This window comes from Rana temporaria, chromosome 5 (assembly GCF_905171775.1).
Source record: "Rana temporaria chromosome 5, aRanTem1.1, whole genome shotgun sequence".
NCBI classification, from domain to species: Eukaryota; Metazoa; Chordata; class Amphibia; order Anura; family Ranidae; genus Rana; species Rana temporaria.
In genome coordinates, this window is record NC_053493.1 from 291,177,625 (window position 1) to 291,201,007 (window position 23,383).

Below are 23,383 nucleotides of genomic sequence, written 5' to 3' on the forward strand. Positions count from 1 at the left end.
GATTGAAGAGTAGGCTGAGAGCTATTGTTTTCAGATTAGCGCCAAATGGAATACAGCCACTTTGAAAATTGCTGATTAGACTGTTGCTGCTTTTGATCTTATTCAGCTAGTAATAGCTCAGGTACACCCTTAGCATTGGTCTGCACATTTTGGGTTGCCCTTGGGTTCTTAATTTTTAATTTTTGAAAGACAAACTGACATTTTGGAAATTTTTAGAATTAATCACTCAGTCTTCAAATTGCGGCTCTGGGGCCAGATGCGGCCCTTTGCTTGCTTTTATCCAGCCCTTGGGGCACTGTTTTAGCCACTGATACAATAGGGAGTATTCCCCCCCCCCCCCCCCCCCGACACCACTGAAGGGACACAATTCCTCCCAATGACACCGAGGATAGGACACCATTTCCCCCAATGGCACCAACAATTGGACTTCAATGTTTAACATCCACTGCCCTAGAAACTGTTTAGACGACGGTCCTAGTCTCCAACATGATTTTTTTTATGTCAGCCAACATTCCTACTTGTCTTCTAATAAAGGAGACATTCTGTCCCCATTACAAAGACACACAGCAAATATATCACCTCCGCCCAGTGATATTCTTAGCTCCTTGTGGTAAGCAGGAATAGAGGTTGGGCGACCTAAAGGACACGTTGATATATATTTGGATGACCTGTGCCGTGGTGATTATGGTAATAGAAAGAGAGTGCAATGCACAAAGTCATCGCCAGCACCGTCTCTGAAGGTTTTCTGTTAATAGACTGCTAGCAATTAGATTTTTTTATTGCTGTTGTATATACTGTACTTGATAAAGGGCTACAATCAGATCATATAGTAGCTAATCTTTGCTACATTTGCTATGCATGTTTACATTAATACTGTTGCATCACTACTAATATAAATGTGTGCTGGCTTTACATGTCAAGAGGCTGATACAGTAAAGATGACTAGTTTGAGAAACCCAGCTCGTATGGGTCAAGAATACAAAGCAAGCCAGTACTATCATCACAGGCAATCTGACCGATGAAACACCATTTCTTCTGATCTCCGCAGATCCCTGATCAATATATTACCCCAGACTTGGGCCACAAATGCTCTGAATAGTAGATATACTAATAAGAAGATTTGATTCTAGAATCCTTAGCTCTCTCTATTAAGCCAATCTGAATTCTTAGCTGTGATATACTGTATGATGGCAGCCCGCTACTAAAGTAGCTGCTTTATTAGGAATTGCCACATATGTGTTGTCCCCCGTCTTGGCAGGGGGCTAGCAAAAATCAGCCTTGAGGCACATCTGTTTTACATGAAACTAACCATATGAGGTTTATTAGAAACACAGTGAAGATGAACCAATGAATGAAAAAACGATTTCAAAATATATCATGTTCATTCTATACGTTTTACAAATAAAGTCAAAGTGTTAGTAAACCCACAACTGTAAAATCAGTCTGTAGATGCAATAAAGCATGCTTGTTAAGGCGTTAATCCCCTGCATTGTGTAAAAAGGCTGCTTATTCCTGTCTTTTCTGAACCTCCCCTTCTTTTGCAGTCCCCAATTTATCTCCAGATAGAAAAGAGCCTTGGGGGCACTCTTCACATACTCCATTTGTTGTGTATTGCTAGAGTGTTGTTTTTTTTTTTTTTTTTTTTCTCTTGGGAGAGTGCATGTGGTAAGCACTGTCCATACAGAGGGTCAGGGGTCCTGCATTCTCATAGGACAATCAGGACAGAATGAAAACTCCTACAAGCTTTACCAGACACTGATAGGCCCCTTTCACACCTGCGGACCGTATGTCCGCTTTTTCATCCATCCGTTTGCGGATGAAAAAGGGACATACATTGGTCCCTATGAGATTGCGGGTGTCAGCGCATGAACATCCGCTGACACCCGATCTCGTCCACCTCCGCAATGATCCGATTCTGCAGACGGAAGAAAACCCTATTTTTCCTTCCGTCATCAGATCGGATGAACACCGTCTGTGTTCATCCGATTTCCCCCCCCCCCCCCCCCTAGGGGAGAGCGGAGAAAAGACATGGCGGTCCCTGCACAGTGTGCGGGGACCGCCCTGTCATCCGCCGGCTCAGCGGGGATCAACGGAACGATCCCCGCTGAGCATACGGAGGCGGATCATTACTGATCCGCCCCGTGTCACAAGACGTATAAGTATACTGCTAATGAGAAAAGGTATTTAGCAGTTTATATTTACTAAAACTATTGCATTGCCATGTTCTGTGTACTGTGGGAGACAAGATATAGTGAATGCAGGGTCCTGGGTTTAGTAACACTTTAATGTGGAGGTTCACCCTAAAAACACATTTTTTAACATTAGAGCCAGCATACTAAGTACATTTACTTTTGGCCGGTCATTTTTTTTTCTCTGTACATACCTTTTTTTATATACTGATTTTTGTCCAGGGCTTCCGCGTTCTGATGACTCCGGGACTGGGCGTTCCTATCCTTCGGTTCGATGATTGACGGCTTATGAAACAGGTCCCCTGTCGCACAACGCGCGTCATCAGATTCCCGGAGCTAGCCGAGCTGCGAGTCGGCACTATACGGCGCCTGCCGTGTAGAGCTGACTGCGCAGGCGCCGTATAGTGCCGACTCGCAGCTCGGCTATTTCCGGAAATCTGACGCGCGTTGTGCGACAGGGGACCTGTTTCACAAGCCGTCGATCATCGAACCGAAGGATAGGAACGCCCAGTCCCGCAGTCATCGGAAGCCCTGGACAAAATCAGGATATAAAGGTATGTACAGAAAAAAAAAAAAATGACCCCCCGAAAATAAATGTCCTTATCATTAGTATGCTAGATCTAATTTAATTTTTTTTTTTTTTCGGGTGAACCCCGGCTTTAAGTCACATGTATTCATTATTACAAATTGAATTTTAAAATGCTGCTGATTTTTGAACTGCCTGAATCCTCCCCTTATATTCGAGCGACAGAAATCCTACAGTGCATACGGTATACTTCATCTCCCCTTATATTCTCTTTCCAAAATCCCCTGAACAGCAGAAATCATCATACACATGATGCATTTCATCTGTGGACCTGTTTATCCAGACTTCAGGTTTGAATAGTTATGTTGACTTTTTTTGTTCTATATAACTGTGATGGTAATAAAATGAGAGGGCCTATGTTTGCTCACTTTACAGCTTTATTAATATTCAAACAACAGGTTTGACATGATCTTAAAATGTGTCAGACTATTATATATACTGATGATTGCAGCCTTGCATAACCTTTTACGTGACATAACAGAAGGTCTGTCTTTTTATAGAACACCTATTTATAAATCATTTTCATGCAACATTCACCCAGGATTGACACGGGTTTACAAAGGAGTCAATTAGAAATTGTAAGAATCTTGAGTGAAACTTTCATAAATGAACTGCTGGATTAAGGTTTTAAATCTGTAAAAAATGTAAAGTCTAAACCAGCCTTTTTCAACCTCATTACCCCAGAGGAACCCCTAAATAATTTTCAGGTCTCTGGGAACCACTGCTAAAACCAAATCCATTGTGGGTCAAATGTTTTTTTTTTATATTGGTGGCAGGTATAAATAATGCCACCCATAGGCAGACCATAGACAGTGCAGGTTGCTTTCCTGCAACCATGGGTTATCTAAAATCACACTGTGTGGGGCCGATTTCCCCCCCCCCCCCCCCCGCGTAGTGCCCCCTTTATTGCAGTGCTTCTGGCTTCCCTTCTCTCCTCTTCCCCTGGCTGCTGAGGGGGATGTTTCAGAATGGAGAGCAGGGGAAGGGGCTAATCAATATGTCACAATAGGGATGAGCTCTGGCGTGTTCGCACACTCCATGAGCAGAGCCCGCCAGGAAGTCGGCGCTGCACTAATCGCAGGCAGTGAGACATTTCCTGATCTCTGCAGCCGAGCATCAGGACAATGTCTCCCTGCCTGCGATTAGCACAGCACAGTGCCGTCTTCCTGGCGGGCTCTGCACGTGGAGTGTGCAAACACGCCGGAGCTCATCCCTAGTCACAAACGGGCCTTTCCCTTTTCTAAATGAACACAATCACTCACTCACCATGTTCAATCATAGCTGAAGCATAGTAAATTGTGAGTATGTGAATGAACAGGAAGACGCTCAGCACAGAGCACTTCCCATTGATTCACAGTCCAAGGCAGCGGAGGCTGCAGAGAAAGGCATGTGTGTGTTTGAGCTTTGTTTGTTTTGTATGTTTGAGCTTTTGGGTGCACACCCTAATGCTATAGGCTGCGCACACCTATGGACGCACCTTTTCACATCTCCCAGCATCTTCTTTGTGGTTCTGAGTATTCAGCCACATCATTGGCTATTATGCACAGCTGCACCAGATTTTGCACTCTCCAGCTTTGGTAAATCAACCCCAATGTTTAGCTGGATGTACAGCATCTGAACAAAGTACATGGATCCAATGCAAGATATAGTATACAGTAACTGCATACAATCCCAACACGATTCTAGCCATGTGATACTGTCTCCTGCCAATCAGATAACACTTGTGTTTACCCATCAGATTAGGTCTAAACAACCTTAAAGGGGTTGTAAAGGAAAAAAATTTTTTTTTCATAATAAGCATCCTTTACCTGCAGACATTCCTCTTTTCACTTCCTCATTGTTCATTTTTACTCAGAAGTTGCTCCATTTCTTCTCTGTTCTTTTCACTTCCTGCTTGTCACTCACCACTGTGAAGGGAGGCTTTACTGCGGTTGTGATGTGACGTGCTCGCCCCCTCCTGGGAACTACATCTGTGCGACAGGACGTTCTCTACGTGTTAGAGACTTCAAGGAGGTGTGAATTACTGGGCGTGCCCTAATGCATACTGGGAAATGTAGTTCTTACATGAACGAGTGCCGCAAACCAGGAAGTGAATGAAAGAACAGAAACTAGACCGCCGGAGGTGATATAAATGAAGGAATTTAATAGGTATTTACTCATTTTTTAGCAGAATCATTATACTATTCTGTCTGTCTACCATACAGACATTAATTTTGGGCAAAAAAAAATGTTTTCCTTTTTAAATGAAAACCTAATTAATCATTTGATAGTTATAAGAAGACCAAAATTATTTGCCATGAAAGTGTGTAATTGCATCAACCGTGCATTTTAAATAGTGAACCTTCTCTGGACTTTATGCAGAACATCTCCCTAGACCAGGGGTGTCCAATTTTTTTTCAAAGAGGGCCAGATTTGATGAAGTGAACATGCGTGAGGGCCGACCATTTTGCCTGACATTTTTTGAACCATTAAAATAAATGCAAATTCACTAATGCACTGCCCATCAAGAATTCTATTGCCTTTGTGGCTGTGTGTGGTGAAGAATCTAAGGTTGAGCTCAGGCGTGTTATTTGGATATACCGTATTTATCAGCATATAACACGCACTCTCACTTTAAGAGGGAAATTTCAGGAAAAATATAACAAAATAAGGGTCAGTGCCCATCAATGGAGCATAATCGTTGCCCATCTGCATCCTCACCATTGCCATGAATGCAGCCTCACCATTGCCTTCAGTGCAGCCTGATCCATGCCCATTTGCAGCCTTGGAGGGGACAGGGAGGGGGGCAAGATGAGCGACAAAAGATTACATACAGGAGAATCTCCTGTTTACACGATGGCCTCTTTAATACAAAGTCCCGCCTCCTATGATGGACAGAACAGTTGTCCAATGCCAGCCCAGGAGATGGGACTTCCTATTACAGAGGCAGCCGAGTAAACAGGAGATTCTCTTGCATTTAATCTGACGGCGCTCGTCACGCCCCCTCCCTGTCCCCTCCGAGGCTGGAAGAACGATAAATACGGTATATATCTTTTGTGGCCCCCCAATGATTCGTTGGGGGCACAAAAGATATATATATCCAAATTACCAGTGGGGCTACATTAAACCGAAACGCGGGCCGCAATTCGCCCCTGGGCCGGACTTTGGACGTGCCTGTGACTTGTCCTTAAGGTTCCCCCAACGGAAAGTTCCTTCAAGGACTGCGCAGGCGCAAACTTGCCGACGGAAATCTCCGAAACTCGCCCGGCATCCAGGCTCATTCTTTAACATCCCCGTGGATTGGAGGATGTTAAAAAAAGAGCCAGGAGGCCGAGCGAACCGTCCGAGCGAAGTGAGGCCGACTGGCCACTTTCCTCTAAATCCACGTCGCCCTGGATGCCGGCCGAGGTTCGGAGATTTCCGTCGGCAAGTTTGCACCTGCGCAGTCCTTAAAGGAACTTTCTCGTTAGCCGGAACCATATCGGCAGATCAGATTGCGCCTGCGCAGGAACTTTCACGATAGCTGGAACCATATCGGCAGATCACTTGCCCTAGGCAAAAAACAAAGTGACCACATTACATGCAGCAAAATTGGCTTGGCAAATGTAGATGACCGGTTCTGTTGTGAATTCAGGGGCTTTATAAAGCCATTCAGTGGAAAATGATTTGCAAAATCCAGTACGTTCTAGCACTTTAATGTTGTGAGTTGCTACAATTTTCTGTCACTTTGCTCTACTAAATAAGCCGTCTTTTGTGCTTTTGTTTATATATATATATATATATATATATATATATATACATATACATATACATATACATATACATATACATATACATATACATATACATATACATATACATATACATTTTTTTTTTTTTTTTTCAGGTTATATGAACCTTTTAATGAGCTGTGCATTTTTGAAGTTCAGGTTTTTTTTTTTTTTGACAGGTGAATTTACCTTTGTTGTGGCAACATCTTGATGGTTCCACGTCAGTAAGGCAGGGTGCTGGCCACAGCTTGAGTACACAGAACTAAAGGATCTACGTCCCTTTAACTGCTGAAATACCTGATAATACTTTCACTTCTTAGGTAGTCAATACACGCACACACAGCAGTTTATTGACGTGTATTTATAGCTCTAAAAATGTCAGCTAGTCTGGCGCAGATAGTCAGTATCTTGTAACTTTTATCAAATTCAATGTATTTCCTTATGTGACATTTCCAACAGTAGAACACATCTATTCCAGACCATGTTTTATGTGACCATTGTATTTACAGACTATTAGGTAACAAAAAAAATGCACTTATGTGTAGTAGGATTGTGGCTTGTCAGTTCGAATTGCAACCATGGCACTACGTGCCTGGAATTTGCATGTTCTCTATGTGCCTGCATGCATGGGTTTCCTCTGGGTACGGTGGTTTCCTCCCACACTCCAAAGACATGCTGGTAGGTTAACAAGTTCCTGGCTAAATTGTCCTTTTTTTTTATTTTTATTTGTATGAGTTTGAGTTGAGGACCTTTTTGATTGTAAGCTCCTTGAGCCTAGGTTCACACTAATGATGTGCAGAAACCACCCCCATTAAAATCGCACTGCCCTTGTGATCTGCAGTAAGTGTCAGTGCAATCTTACCGACACTCCATATGCAGGTGGGTAATGTGTTTCGGTTACAATGCAGTTCCAAAATTGGTGCATAGTGCGATTGGCGCTCATTCAAAATCGCATGTGATTTTAACAGGAATGTTAGGAGTGGTTCCTGTGCAATTTTACATGTAGTTGATAGTATGAACCAAGGCTGAGGGCAGGGACTGATTTGAATGTACAACATGTATGTAAAGCACTGCATAAACCGACTATATAAAAATCGACTTTATAAGTACCTGTATTTAATAATATCTGCTCCTTTTTGGACATTCTCTTAACCTTTTTAACCAATGACACTTTTATATCCGTTTATTGTTTGATGCCAGGAGTCTCAGTATTTTCTTGAGTAAGACCCCTTTCACACCGGGGTGCTTTTCAGCCGTTTTAGCACAAAAAATGGCACCTCTCACATGCCTCCCACGTGTGAAAGGCTGAGTGCTTTTACATTGAAGCGGTGCACTTGCACGACAGGAAAAAAAAGTCCTGCAAGCAGCATTTTTGGGACGGTGCGAGAAAAGTGTAAACACCGCCCCTGCCATTGAAATCAATGGGCAGCACTGCTTTTCAGGCGCTTTTTAACCCATTCCTCTGCTGCTAGCAGAGGTTAAAAGCGCACCGCTAGTGCCCAAAAAGCGCTAGCGACACTTTACCACTACAACTAGCGACACCTTACCGCTGACGCTCCTGCCCCAGTGTGAAATTAGCCTTAGTGACTTGTAGCAAGTGTGCAGCTAAGAAGACCTGTGTTCTCCCTGACTTTCATTTGCTGCATACTAATTTTCAGATCTTTAAGAGGGCAAAGTGACAGGTTCTTTAGAATAATTTTAAAGTTTAAAGATGTAAACCCTCACATATACCCAGTGAAGTAAACAGCCTTAGATGATACACAGAGATTAAGCAAATCTCCCTACATAAGTTTTACATGTATATCTGCTGTCTTCATCTTTCTATACCGTTTAGAAAGTGCACGTGGTGTTAGAATTTTCTCTTTCTGTTCCAGCAGGGGGAGTCTTGCCATACACTGCGAGACAACTGATTGGAGGAAAGGCGCACTCACCCCCTCTCCTCATAGGCAGAGACTTGCAGAACTGTGCTGTGAATTGACCAGCTCTCTGCTAATCTATTTATAGTACCGTATTTTCCGGCGTAAAAACTTGCCTCAAAACCCGGGGGTCGTCTTATACGCCAGTACCTGTCTCGGGAAACCATTATTCAAAAGCCGCGCCTCCTCCTTGCGGTGTTCCGTGATAGGCGGAACCCTTGGTTTCCCAGCAGAGCCTCTGTTCGGTGTTCCGCCTATCACGGATGTCTTCTCATCCTCGGCTTCGGATGAGAGGACCTCCATGATAGGCGCCTATCACGGAACAGCACGAGGCGGAAGTGCGGCTTTTGAATAATGGACGCCCGCAGTACAGGAATAAGGTATGGCACAATGAATGAATGACTTGTTGACGGCACAGTGAGGCATGTAATGGGCACAGTGTGATTTGAAAAAGCTGAATAAAGCCTGTTCCTGTCAGCGTTTTTTCCTGTCAGCAGTTGTTCCGGCTACCCCTCAGCTTCCAGACAGACTAGTAGGAAGGGGGTCGTCTTATACGGCGAGCATATCCCAAAACCAAAATTTTAGCTGGAAAATCAGGGGGTCGTCTTATACGCCGGCAAATACGGTACCCACCCTGACACAAAATTCAGCCTGGTTTTATCAGTTGACAGAACTTGTCAGACGTTATGCTGATAACAGAAGAATGGGGCAGGAGAAAGCCACGGGACTTGGGGCTTTGAAGAAAGATAAAGACATACTGTATGTGCCTTCAAATTTCATGAATCAGGTTTAAATCCTCTTTAACTGCCATGTCGTCGTCCCCCCTGCACTTTCAGGGTTCTGGGGAAATGTCCACCCTGTCAAATCCCCCCCCAGTTTTGTAGAATTTTACAATAAGTAGGCTGCTAAATAAAATACTTTTAAGAATCTTTTAATGCTCACTGCCCACATCATTGATATAAGCTGTGCAAGCTGTGCAAGCATACATGTTTGCACATCCTACCACCATTCACGTGTGACACAAGCTTGTGTTTGCAAAGATTAACCATAGAAATGAGTGCCAGCAATGGCCAGCTAGCAGGTCTGTGGTGTATGTACTATGCATATTCAGAAAGGTATTGCATTGTTACTTGGTACACCCATGCAAGTAAACTGTGTAAAGCTGCAGCATGATGGATTTCAGTCTTCCTACTACATTGTAAAATAAATTGAAACTCCAGCAGGAGAGTGGGACCTTGTAAATCGCCATGGCAGGTTACAGGAGCTTGACATTTGAGGTGATTTAACCCCCTGGTTTCTGCTCTAAATTAAAATATACCAGAGATCATTTCATTGAAGATCATCTCCCAAACTAATACTAACCAATTGTCTTTTGGAATTTCAGGGAAGGTAATTCGCCTGCAGATTCTTCTGTAATTTCCTATGGTGATTTACTGATAAAAGTCTGCAAGCTGTCAAATGCCTTGAGGAAGTTGGGTAAGTAGTATATGGTGTACACTGGGAATGGGAACAATACCAGTAAAGTCTACAGCAATGCTAAAAACATACCATTCATGTTATATTCCCTGATGATGGCACACGTATAGGTATACAATCCTCTATGAATTGTTTAGTTTATAGACCGTTTTAGAATATAATTAAGACCTATGCAGAAACTAGCATTAGGATGTGTTCATCTCTAATGTAAAACATGAAATTAAAGGGGTTGTAAAGGTTTCTTTTTTTTATTTTCTGAATAGGTTCCTTTAAGCTAGTGCATTGTTGGTTCACTTACCCTTTCCTTCGAATTCTCTTCTAAATGTTTTTTTTTCTTTTGTCTGAATTTCTCACTTCCTGTTCCTCCTCAGTAAGCTGTTCTGGCTGACTAACCCCCAGCCAGAACAGCTCGAATGATGATGGGGGGGGGGGGAGCTTACTGAGGAGAAACAGGAAGTGAGAAATTCAGACAAAGAAAACATTTTAGATTTAGAAGGAAAAGGTTGGTAAACCAACAATGCACTAGCTTTATATTTAGAAAATAATAAACAAACCTTTCCAACCCCTTTAAGCTCCTTGCTTAAAGGTACACTAAAGGCAGAATTTTTTTTTTTAAATAACAAACATGTTATACTTACCTCCGCTGTGCAGTTCGTTTTGCAGAGTGGCCCCGATCCGTGTCTTCTGGGGTCCCTCGGCGGCTGTCTCGGCTCCTCCTCACAAAAGCTTTCCACGTTAATGCAAGCTCCCTCGCATGGTGGAAAGCTTTTGCGAGCGCGCTCCCGTGATACATTGGCGGCCATAGCCGCCGACTGTATCACTCGGCCCCGGCGCGCCGCGTCATCCGCTGTGATTGACAGCAGCGCTAGCCAATGGCTGCGCTGCTATCAATCCGTCCAGCCTAGCCAATCAACGGCCAGGCTGGGACCCGAACAAGGTGACAAGCACGCGCCCGGGACTTTCAAACGGTGAGGTAAGTAAAACGGGGGCTCGGGGGGGGGGGGGGCGGTGCTGTCAGATGTTTTTTTACCTTAATGCATAGGATGCATTAAGGTAAAAAAACTTTTACCTTTACAACCCCTTTTAATGTTTTTTTATCCTTGGATGCTGCTGAAATATCTCAGCCCGTGTCAGAATAAACACTAGGCAACAAAGGATCTTGTGGTGGGCACTGATTCTGGGTTGATTCTAAAATTCATTAAAAAGGTTTTATTATATTCTCTCAGAATCATGTAATGTATGTACATTTAATAGGCAAAGAAACCGCGCTAGGGTTCTATCAAGAGAATTGTTAATACAATAAGTTTAAATCTAATTAATAAAAATCTATGTACTGTACATGTTACTGTGTTTGCTGGACCTTGGTGCAGAATCTACCAGAGGTGGCGTTTTGTGACTTATAATGACCATACACGCTTTGATAAATGATTTTCTTTTCTGATCAATCCCTTCTGATCGGAATATTCGACCTGTAGTTGATAACCCATTTGATATGCTGTATAAGTGGATTTCAAATGATTGTTCAAGCAGATCCTCAACTTAGAAACAAAAAATGTAAAAGTAAGCAGCTACAAAACGTTTTTGATAATGGGACACTTACCTGTGCAGGAATCCAGCGCAATCCTCACCTGTCGGTCTTCGGGTCAAGACGTCGGCATGTTTACTTTGGGAAGCCGGCTGTCGCTACTTGCTTCACAACTGGCTTCCCACTGCGCATGTGTGAGCGGCGCTGCACTCTGTGAACAGTCCAGCAGCCTTCTAGGACCTGTTACGTGTCCCAGAAGGCTGCAGGAGTGGGGTGCACAATTTGCATTCGGTTCACCGTGGTGATCCGACCGGAAGTGGGAACATCTACCTGTCACAACCAGACCCCCCCCCCCCCCCCGCCAGCTCCCAAACCTAGAGGGGGGGAGGAGCCAGATAAGTGAAACTTCTCCTTTTTGGTTGAAGTTCCCCTTTTAAGATAAAATTGTTCCATGCAATGGTAAATGAAGTCGCATCTGTTTCTGTTTCCACCATGTAGTCATCGATTTGAAATGCTGATTTTGATCGAATCCTATCTAATTCAAGTGTCCATAAGGGAAGTTATGGCAATTCAATTGTTTTGATTGAATTACATATTGGTTGGATAATACCACTATACAGTATGGCAGGGACATGCATCAATATCGGGTATATTATTTGGGGTGTGCTGCCCACAGGCAAAAGGCAGCCTAGACACACAAGGGTCCTTCTGTGTATATAGTAGACACAGAGCCATTGTCTCTGATGTATCTTGGTTACATGTGTTGTATTGCTGACACATAGTTAAGAGACATGGCTGCACACACACATTTTCAGCAGGATGGCATTTTAACTACATGAAAAGTGTGCTGAATACAATAAACTTTTATGCTTTTTTAATGATTAGAGCAGTACTCCTCTCACTGTAAAGAATCCTACACACTACATATATAAGCAGCACACACATTGGGCCTATAGAAATTGTTACAGAAGAAACATATTGGTAAATGTTCCTTTTTTTAACACATCTAAGGGGAATTGTATCAGTCTATCAGTGTTATTAATATAGCTTATTGTGTTCTAGTATAATACTGGAAATAAGGCATTTTTTTTTCTCTTTTTTTTTTTTCTTTTTCAAAGAATGAATGTACTGTACAAATGAATTTCATTAAATAGTACAATGAGGCACGTTTTAAACTATTTTAATCTTTGAAAGTTTGAACTACATATTCAGGTTTTAAATTGGCTTTGCTCTATGGGAACCATTTTTGTTATTTACACTATATGATAAGTTTAACGCTTGATATTATTATTATTATTATTATTATTATTATTAATTTTTTTTTTGGGTTACCAGTTCCTCACCTACAAAAAAATAAATTGTTAGTTTTTGATGGCTGACCGTTTAATACTGGTAAACTGAACGTGACAGTTGATGGTGATGTCAGGTTGGATACAAATCTCCAGCTGCAGTATCACTAAAGAGGGTGCCCATATGCCTTGGCCGCTGAACCACTGGCTATCGCAATTAGAGCACACCCTGATATTCAGGGTTTGCGTCGGGGTAACACTGTTGATAAGATAGGCCTATATGCGGATGATACCATTCTATACTTGGCAGATCAGGGACCATCACTGCAAACAGCGCTGCGACTTATTGAACGAATGGGTGGTTATTCGGGACTGCGCATTAATTGGGACAAGTCCCAAATTCTCCCCATAGATGTCTCCCCCCCCCCCCCCCTGTGGTCACCCCACCACTGCCGCTCTCCAGAGTGTCCAGGATTAGGTACCTAGGAGTTGAGGTCACCAGGAGACTAACAGACTATACACCTCTGAATGTGGCACCGTTGTTTGACATGATCAAACTCAAAACGCAAACGTGGGCTAGATTACCCTTAGGGGTGATGGGGCGTATAAATATTATAAAAATGATTATTTTGCCCAAAATTCTATATATGGTGTGGCACGCCCCTCTATACATTCCCTTAAAAATCTTCAAGCAAATGGAAGCTATTCTGAATTCCTTTGTTTGGGGAAGTGGTAGACACAAACTTGCTTGGCACATTTTAAAGAACCCGACGGACATGGGAGGTGTTTCCCTCCCAGATCTCCATGAGTATTACTTGGCCGCACAGCTCTCTCACTTATATCACTTCAATACCTCGGAACTTCAACGCTATAGGGCTTTAGTTTGCGACAAACCCGGGCACCCGGCGCATACACCACTTCAGTCAATCCTCCGTGGGAAACAAACGCAAAAACAGACCGCGAGGTACAACTCGGGGATGTTAAAGCATCACCAACAGGTTTGGGAAATATCCCTTAAAAAACAGAATGTTGGGAAATTTTATTCCCATACTCCACTGTGGCTTAACAGCCATATGCCAGAGCTAGCAGGGGTCCCTGACTCGGTGGTGTGGGCCAGACACGGAATAATATACCTGCACCAAGTCCTATCAGTCTCAGGGATTAAGCAGTTTCACGCACTTAGAGAGGAATTCTCGCTCCCACAGCACTTAGTATTTAAACACCTGCAGCTCCGACATGCACTCCGAACCCAGCTACCATCTCTGGAGGTGGAGACAGAACCCCCGCCGGTGCTAGATATTGTTATGGGGAGCGATCCCTCTAAACTTATTTCGCACCTGTACCGCACCATTAGACATCGGGGTACAGTAGCCGTTACTCAGAAGGCTAAGACGGCTTGGGAGAGGGACGTAGGCCCAATAGAGGGTGCAGATTGGGACGAAATATTGGAGGGGACCAAGGCTACATCACCTAAACTGTCAGACAGACTAACGCAACTTTACATTGTTCATAGAGCCTACCTGACACCGCTGAGACTGGCCAAATTCCACCGCACACCCAATCCGACCTGTCGTCTGTGTCAGTCCACGAGTGCCACTTTTTATCATCTCATTTGGAGTTGTCCAAATATTCAGACTTACTGGACGCAGGTTGTCCGCTTTCTGCATGACAATATGGGATCCCCTGTGGTACTTGACCTTAAGCTGTGTATCTTGGGGCTGTTGCCTGACATAGAGGTGGATAAATATCACACAATTTTCATATCTGAAACATTATTTTTAGCTCGTAAAGTAATTGCCCAGAGATGGATGCAGAATTTGCCCCCCACTCTACGGATGTGGAAAAAGGCTGTTAATGACATTTTACCATTTAAGAAACTGATCTATACACACAGGGGCTCCACACAGAAGTATTCCAAGGTTTGGGACAGATGGCTAGAGGATGGAGAAACGTGTGTCTGATTGTGCCATATCTGGGGATTGTTCCATATTAAAATGCTCCTCTGTCCTCTTGAACATGTGAATGTAGGACCCGTGGTATCTAAGTAACCAAAGAATGAACATGCATTTCACCTTTGACACTGTATTTTTATTGTCAAATGTATTTGACCTGTCTTGTAATATGTGCCTTGAATAAATAAAGTTGGTTTTTCCAAGTAAAAAAAAGAGGGTGCCCATGTGTGCCCCATAAGGACACACGGGCAGCCTCTTGGTGATCCTGTCACTGATGATTTCAACAGATTGCCAGCAGCAGGATTGATAGGCCCAGATTAATCTGCCATCTGTAAGTTTAAAGTCTATACTTTTCTAACCATATTAATCAATCAAATATACTACATTCATAGGTGTGAAGAAAGGAGATAGAGTGGCCATCTATTTGCCAATGATCCCGGAGCTGGTGTATTCAATGTTGGCATGTGCTCGGATTGGCGCAGTTCATTCTATTGTGGTATGTATGTCTCCTACAAAATGATGCGTGATCTTCTTGGGAATTGCTGTGCTGTGTTTTTTTTTTTTTTTTTTTTTTTTTTTTTTTTTTTAGTGTACGGAATCGCTTACAATGTCATTATTGTTAGAGTAGAGGATGAGCATACAGAAGATTGTTGAAACTGAGCCCAGGGTCAAAAATTGTTTTTTATAATCCATCGACAAGCCTTATGTGCATAACACTTTTATCTGTATAAATTAATGTCTATTTTGTCACTTTAATCACAAAAGTACTACAGATCTGGTGTAATGTACAGTAGCTGTTGGAATAGGTTGTTGGATGACTGGCAACTGCTCCACTGGGTTACAAGCTCTGCAAGAAATACAATTTCTGTTTACTCACCACTTACGTAGTACATAGAAGCAACAGTTATTTGTGGGATAGGTTTATTCAGCTATGTAGAGGTGAACACTTAAGAATGTAGCCAAAACCAAGTTAAGGTACCCACATAATTGAGATGATGGTCATTGAATCCAACAGTTTTTGAACAGCTTGGGTGATCTAATGTCTGTGCAAGGCCGCCATCCTCTCTAGCCCTCTCCATTGTGCTGGGGAACATTGTATTGGTCTGGTTAGAAAACCAGCAACAAAAAAGGCCAGCATGTCAAAAGTTTGAGATCTCAGCATTGTACGGAGGTCTATTTGCATATATACATTTCTACAAACCAAAAAAAGAACATAAAAAAAGACATTTAAGGGACATACAGGTCCCCTTGCTCATGGTGACAGACACAGGTCCTAATAGTCTCCAAACTTTTTTTTAATAATGCCATTTATGCAAAACAGACCTCGGTAAAATGTTAATGGTCTCTCAATTTTTATTGTGAGTTCTTTGAGGGGAGCTAGGCCAACATTAAAGAACCTGAAACAAAAAGTTTGAGACCAACGTTTTACTGAGGTCTGCTTTGCACAAATAACACTACACAAACAAAAATAAACCTTAAAAAAAAAAGACATTTCAGGGACACACGGGACCCCTGCCTGTCTGTCACCCTGAGAAAGGGGGACCTGTATGTCCCCAAAAATATCTGTGTTTTTTTTTTGTTTGTATAATTTTTATCTAGTCAAAGCAGACCTCAATAAAATGTTGTGGTCTCAAACCTTTCGTTGCAGATTCTTTACAATATTAATGTTGGCCGAGCGCCCCTCATTCGTTAAAAGTACAGGGGCAAGGTGTGTGTGTTTGTTAGGTTGTCTAACCAGTGAAAACAAACAGTCTTGGTCACTTTGGAATCCCTCCATAAAGTTTAAACCGCCCTTACATTTGTCATTGTTGCTCTTCTCATGCCCATTCCCCCTTTACAATGACATAAACAAGACTGGCTAACTGAAAGTTAATGGGCCTGCCACCAATTGCCAGTGCACAGGAACAATCAAAGTGTGCATGCATGTCTGACCACCCTCCTAGATCTATGGTAGTTCAGCTATGTTTTGCTTTGAAAAAAAAAAAAAACACTTTAGTAATGCTCTAACAGTACATTTTCTTGTTCTTTTAGTTTGCAGGATTTTCCTCAGAGTCCCTTTGTGAAAGAATCCTGGACTCCCAGTGCGCTGTACTCATTACTGCAGGTATGAAAATAACTCTGCGCTTTGGAACAATGCATAATGCACCACTTTGTTTCATGTTAATGAGATCTGAACAATGTGCTTTTCAGATGGTGTTTTCAGAGGTGAAAAATTGATCAACTTGAAACATATCGCAGATGAGGCAGTTCATAAATGCAAAGAAAAGTAGGTTTTATTCCAGTCTGTTTCCTTTTATTGTATGTCATCATGCTTTATAAAATGAATTATTGGCAGAGATATAGCAGTGGTTATATAAAGATAATGGTAGGATTTTTTGTTTTTCAGCAATGATAGGGGTGGACTGTGTACCATACTGTCATGTAATAAATATGAAAGGGCGTCAAACCAACCCCCCCCCCCCCCCCCCAAAAAAAAAAAACACTATAATAAAAAAAAAGTGACCAGGTTGCTGCTTTAAGGCTTGAGCCTACTTTTATTATTCAGATATTAAAGGGGAGTTCCAGCCATTTGTATGTTTATTAAAAGTCAGCAGCAACAAAAAGTGTAGCTGCTGGCTTTTAATAAACAGGCACTTACCTGCTCCAGCGACGCGCCGGCCGGGGCTCCGCTCCTCCCCCCCCTCCCCGGCCGGCATCTTCATTTTCAGTGTGGGCACCCGGCCGTGACAGCTTTCGGCTTCTCGGCCGGGCACCCACTGCGCATGCGCGAGCGGCACTGCGCATGCGCGGCCCGGCGCCGCGCCGTGTAATTGGCCAGGAGATCGCCTAGGACCTGTGACGTGTCCTAGGCGATCGCCTACAGCAGCCACTTCCCGAAGGCGATTAAGCTTAGTCGCCTACAGGAAGGAGGAAGTGGGACAGGAAGTCCCACTCGTGCTGAAGCCCCCACTCCCCCCCCCCCCCAAAAAAATTACATGCCAAATGTGGCATGTAAGGGGGAGAGGAGTGGGTTAAGAGGAAGTTCCAAATTTGGGTGGATCTCCTCTTTAAGTCCAAACATTCAATAGTTTGTTGCTTGCCATTTTGGCACTTCAGCACTTTTGAAAGCACTGTGTTTGGCAACAAATTAGTGTATGTACAGACTTTTTATCACACGTTTATTTTATATATCTGCATATGGTTTAAATATGAATTGTTTGTAGATTCAGTGTGGTGCTTTTTTTTTTTTTTTTTTTTTTGGATTACAAGGCTAATGTGACCAGCATGTGGCAATATAAAATGTTTAAAAAATAAATAAAACAAAAAAATGTGTGTGTGTGTAATATCCATATTTTTAGTTATGAGCAAACCTAGGCAAAGAGTGGTAAAACCACCCTGACGTATTGTATAAAGATTGTTTTATCCACTATAGCAAATGCCACCATTTTGCCTTAGTTGGCTTCCGCAAATGCTATACCTTATACAAGGTTTACTGAGCTTTTATAGATTTTGTGGGTCTAGAACAACATTTTTGAAAAATGTAGGCCGTTGACAAATTTTATACAGTAAAACCTTGGATTGGGAGCGTAATTTGTTCTGGAAGCATGCTTGTAATCCAAAGAACTTGTATATTAAAGCAAATTTTCCCATAAGAAATAATGGAAACTCAAATGATTCATACCAAACCAATTTATTCACAAATCCTTCAGTCTATATAAAAAGATTATAGCAATGTAATAAGTTGTGTAACCATAAAATGTCCATCCTCAAATTGCGCCTTCTAAGTATAGCAATATGGTTACATTTAATGAAGGTACAACATTTAGGAAGTCACATGGTTGATGATTTAAAAAGGCACGAAAAAATGGCACTCAAGTTACCAAAGGTCAGTCTTAAAAAGCAAAGGCAAACAATAGGGGAGTAGAAAAAATATCTATTTTATTAGAAAAATACATATGTTCGAAAAAGTGTTCAAAATTAAAAAAATCATATGGAATGATACAGATTGTACAGTGAGCCCTTGTGCATCAATGCGTTTCACCGTTGGGCTTCTTCAGGACAAGCTCAAAGTTCACAGGTGTGATAAAGAAAGAGAACGAGTCTCACTGTCTGAAACAGAACACATTCAGATTACACATCCAATAGTTGGCACATACAATAAAATATATTAAAAACGCATATGCTGGTCTGTCCCAAAGAGCGAGACGATTGACCCATAGAGACATACATAAACCAGGGAATACCTTAATAATGGACTATGTCTCGTAGTCCATTATAACGTATTCCCTGGTTTATGTATGTCTCTATGGGTCAATCGTCTCTCTCTTTGGGACAGACCAGCATATGCGTTTTTAATATATTTTATTGTATGTGCCAACTATTGGATGTGTAATCTGAATGTGTTCTGTTCTTTGTCACACCTGTGAACCTTGATCGAATCCTGAAGAAGCCTTGATCTTAATCGAATCCGGTGAATCGCGTTTATGCACAAGGGCTCGCTGTACAATTTGTATCATTCCATATGATGTTTTATTTTGAACACTTTTTCGAAAGGGTCTCAACAGGTAATCAGATGCAGGAAACAGGAAGCAGAACACAACAGGAAGCTGAAGACAAACCAGCAATTCCTCTGATCACTTGCTCAGTATTTATAGACCGCCAAGAAGTCATGTGATGCATGCACTAAGCAGCTGACAGCTTCTCACTGTCCACTTTGCTGCCATCTAGTGTTCAATGTGTAATATGCTTCACTGACAGCAGTAGAGCGATCTGAAAGTGAGGCTTGAACCGCTCATGAAATGGACGTCAACAATGGCGGTGCGGAGGACGCTCTATGTGGACAGCTTTACCCCAGATGCCTGCATACTTGGATGTGCCTGTTTTAATCATCAACCATGTGAGTTTCTAAATGTTGTACCTTCATTAAATGTAACCATATTGCTACACTTAGAGGCGTCTCTCTTCTATTTTATACTCGGTTGTGACATGACGCTACTCTTATATCAAGACATCGCTTGTATATCAAGTCAAAATGTATTAAAAAAATTAGCTTGTCTTGCAAAACGCTCTGAAACCAAGGTTTTACTGTACTATGATTACTTAAAAGAAAGTGATTGTTAGTGGAAGATATGCTTATAGGGATAGTGTATATGCAAAGCACCCCTTTTTGGTAATGCAAGCAGCAGATGCATAATTGGCAGATTATGTTACAATATCTAACACTCGTTATGGTATAAAGTGCATTTATAAATGTTGTTTTTCATGGTGTAAGAATACTGTATAATATTGTGACTCTTAATTATGGATATATGGTGGATGAAAGTTCAATGTTCACTCTTGCCAATAGGGCTCACACTGTGAAGAACTGCATTGTGGTAAAACACCTCAGTGGAAGGCTCAACAACCAAAATAAATCAAAACTTCAGGTAATCGTCATATATCTTTCTATAACTATTATGCTCTTCCAATAATATAAAGTACAGTAATATAATTGTCTACCCCATTGTTTGTTTTTTTGTGCTTGTGTATAGTTGTCATTTTGTCACCATTAAAATATACAGTGCCTTAAAGTATTCATATCTCTTACAATTTTCCACATTTTGCTATGTTGCACCAAAAACGCAATTTATTTTATTGGGATTTTATGTGATAGACCGGTTATGGCGAACCTTGACACCCCAGATGTTTTGGAACTACATTTCCCATGATGCTCAACTACACTGCAGAGTGCATGAGCATCATGGGAAATGTAGTGGGGTGTCAAGGCTGGCCATCACTGTGATAGACCAACGCAAAGTGGAAGGATAAGTGATTTTCATTTTTTTTTCTTTTACAAATATCTAAAAAGGGTGGCGTGCACTTGTATTCAGCCCCCTTTACTCTGATGCCCCTAACTAAAATCTGATGGAACCAATTGCCTTTAGAAGTCACCTAATTAGTAGGAAGGGGATTTTGGGACTTTAAATGAGGTCTATGAGTATAGCACCTCCATCCCTAGTAACGTATGTGAAAAAATAGGGTAGGAAAATGTTTGGGACTTTGAATGAGGCTGCAGACATGGTGCGGGTAGTAAAAAACGTACAGATTTATTGGTCACACATTTGCAAAACACCTATCAACATCCAGAGGTCATGTAAATGAAAAACATACATTTCAGAAATAAATGACATTACCACATATTAGAGCACATAATATGTGCAGATACAATAGGGGTAGCAGAGATACAACAATGCTTGACCGGATGTCACATGATCATCCGCATGGATTAATGAGTGCATAGGGTGAATATACATATGTACAGATGTCAAGGTAACAGTCTAGGCGAATATGTAAAGGTAAAAACGACTGGTAAAAGCATGTATAAATATAATCAGATCAATTAGAATATTGTAATAAAGTATATATAGCATCCGTATTGGCCTGACGCGTTTCGTGTGTGTCACACTCTTCAGGGGCAGATGCTTGGCTTATCTAAAAATATATAGAAATTACGGGTAAGGTATAATAAGTCAATAAAGTTTATTTAAACCAGTATAAGGTGGAAACATAGTCCACCTGAAGTACTCACATGGAATCAAAAATAAGTGAATGCGGTATACATGGAGCCACGGCCAAAAGGATATGTCCGTCTCGGGAGCTGAGGCGGCAGTAAAGCGCACACAAGAAGGGGCAGCGAGGAATCCTCCAACAGCAAATAACATAGGGTTGAGCATGTATGGAATATATAGCAAGAGCAAAAAAACCAAAGGGATAGCCAGCTGGGATCTATAGTAATAACAGACAATTAGTGAATATAAGAGAACGAAAGACAGCCAGCCCAAATAAATGGATAGGTATAATAACCTAGTAGAGGCGTCCAAAATTCCCGGAAAACCAGCAGGAGAGATACTGTAGTATAGCTTGTTACAGCTCATAGGCATTGGGATTTACAGGGAGGACCTTTAAATAGCCGCCTCACAGCTGTGCACGCCAGCGTGCCGTCAGCGGCACGAGGGCTGGAGGTACACCGTAGGAGGGTGTCGCCGCGGGCGGGAACCGCCCACAGCGTCCACCCTATAGTCCTGGCAACCTCAGCTGAGATGGGAAACACACGCTCAGTGTAGTGACGTCAGGACTGACGTCCCAGGCTGGGCGGGATGCGTGGCGCCGACGCGCCGTGTGCACCGCCTCCCTCGGTCCGAGCAGCCCTCCGCCCAATGGGCAGAGAGAGGGGCGGGCAGGAGGCAGCACGCAGAGCACGTCGCAGCTCCCTATTGGCAGACAGTGAGAGGCCATGGACATGTAACCACAACACATACCAGACCCATGACAAAAACGCATAACTGTTAGTTCTCAAGAAAAAACCTTGAGTGTGCTCAGCCTAAGCCTGATGAAAAAGAAGGCGCATAGAACTAAGCGGCTCAGCACTGGGATGGCAGGGGGGCACTGCCAATCCTGTCTAGCAAGCCTCCATCCCTAAGCGAAAAAGTAGGAAGGGGATTGTGACACACACGAAATGCGTCGGGCCAATACGGATGCTATATATACTTTATTACAATATTCTAATTGATCTGATTATATTTATACATGCTTTTACCAGTCGTTTTTACCTTTACATATTCGCCTAGACTGTTACCTTGACATCTGTACATATGTATATTCACCCTATGCACTCATTAATCCATGCGGATGATCATGTGACATCCGGTCAAGCATTGTTGTATCTCTGCTACCCCTATTGTATCTGCACATATTATGTGCTCTAATATGTGGTAATGTCATTTATTTCTGAAATGTATGTTTTTCATTTACATGACCTCTGGATGTTGATAGGTGTTTTGCAAATGTGTGACCAATAAATCTGTACGTTTTTTACTACCCGCACCATGTCTGCAGCCTCATTCAAAGTCCCAAACATTTTCCTACCCTATTTTTTCACATAAGTCACCTAATTAGTAAATGGAGTGCCCCTGTGTGTAATTTAATCTCAGTATAAATACATCTGTTCTGTGAGGCCCTCAGAGGTTTGTTAGAGAACCTTAGTAAACAAACGGCATCATGAACGCCAAAGAACACACCAGTCATGTCAAGGATAAAGTTGTGGAGAAGTTTAAAGCGAGTTGGCTTATTAATAAAAAATACCAAGCTTTGAACATCTCATGGAGCACTGTTCCATCCATCATCTGAAAATGGGAAGAGTATGGCACAACTGCAAACCTGACAGGCCGGGCAAGAAGATCATTAATTAGAGAAGCAGCCAAGAGGTAACTGGAGGAGCTGCAGAGAGCCATAGCTCAGGTGGAAGAATCTGTCTTCAGGACAACTATTAGACATGCACTCCACAAATCTGGCCTTTATGGAAGTGTTTTGCCATAAGCAAGCCATACGAAATCCTGTTTTGGCGAGAAGCCATTTAGAGGACACAGCAAACATTTGGAAGGAGGTGCTCTGGTCAGAGCAAAACGCTATGTGTGGCAGAAAACTAACACTGCACATCACCCTGAACACACCATCCCCACCGTGAAACGTGGTGGTGACAGCATCGTGTTGTGGGGATGCTTTTCTTTAGCAAGGGCAGGGAAGATGGATGGAACCAAATATAGGGAAATCTTAGAACCCCTGTAAAAGTTTGCAAAAGACTTGAGACTGGGGAGAAGGTTCACCTTCCAGCAGGACAAGGACCCTAAATATACAGCCAGAGCTACAATAGAATGGTTTAGATCAAAGCATATTCATGTGGCCA

The 23,383-nt window shown here is 42.3% G+C and overlaps 1 protein-coding gene across 1 annotated transcript in view; it reads left to right on the top strand.

Moving 5' to 3' along the window:
- The window catches only part of LOC120940876 (acetyl-coenzyme A synthetase, cytoplasmic-like), a 58,132-nt gene that overhangs the window by 12,107 nt on the left and 22,642 nt on the right, over nucleotides 1-23,383 (top strand). The window contains exons 3-7 of the mRNA XM_040353969.1: nucleotides 9,825-9,916; nucleotides 15,075-15,178; nucleotides 16,714-16,786; nucleotides 16,873-16,948; nucleotides 20,009-20,087. Of these exons, the coding sequence (XP_040209903.1) occupies nucleotides 9,825-9,916; nucleotides 15,075-15,178; nucleotides 16,714-16,786; nucleotides 16,873-16,948; nucleotides 20,009-20,087 (424 nt within the window). The remainder of the gene's footprint in view (nucleotides 1-9,824; nucleotides 9,917-15,074; nucleotides 15,179-16,713; nucleotides 16,787-16,872; nucleotides 16,949-20,008; nucleotides 20,088-23,383) is intronic.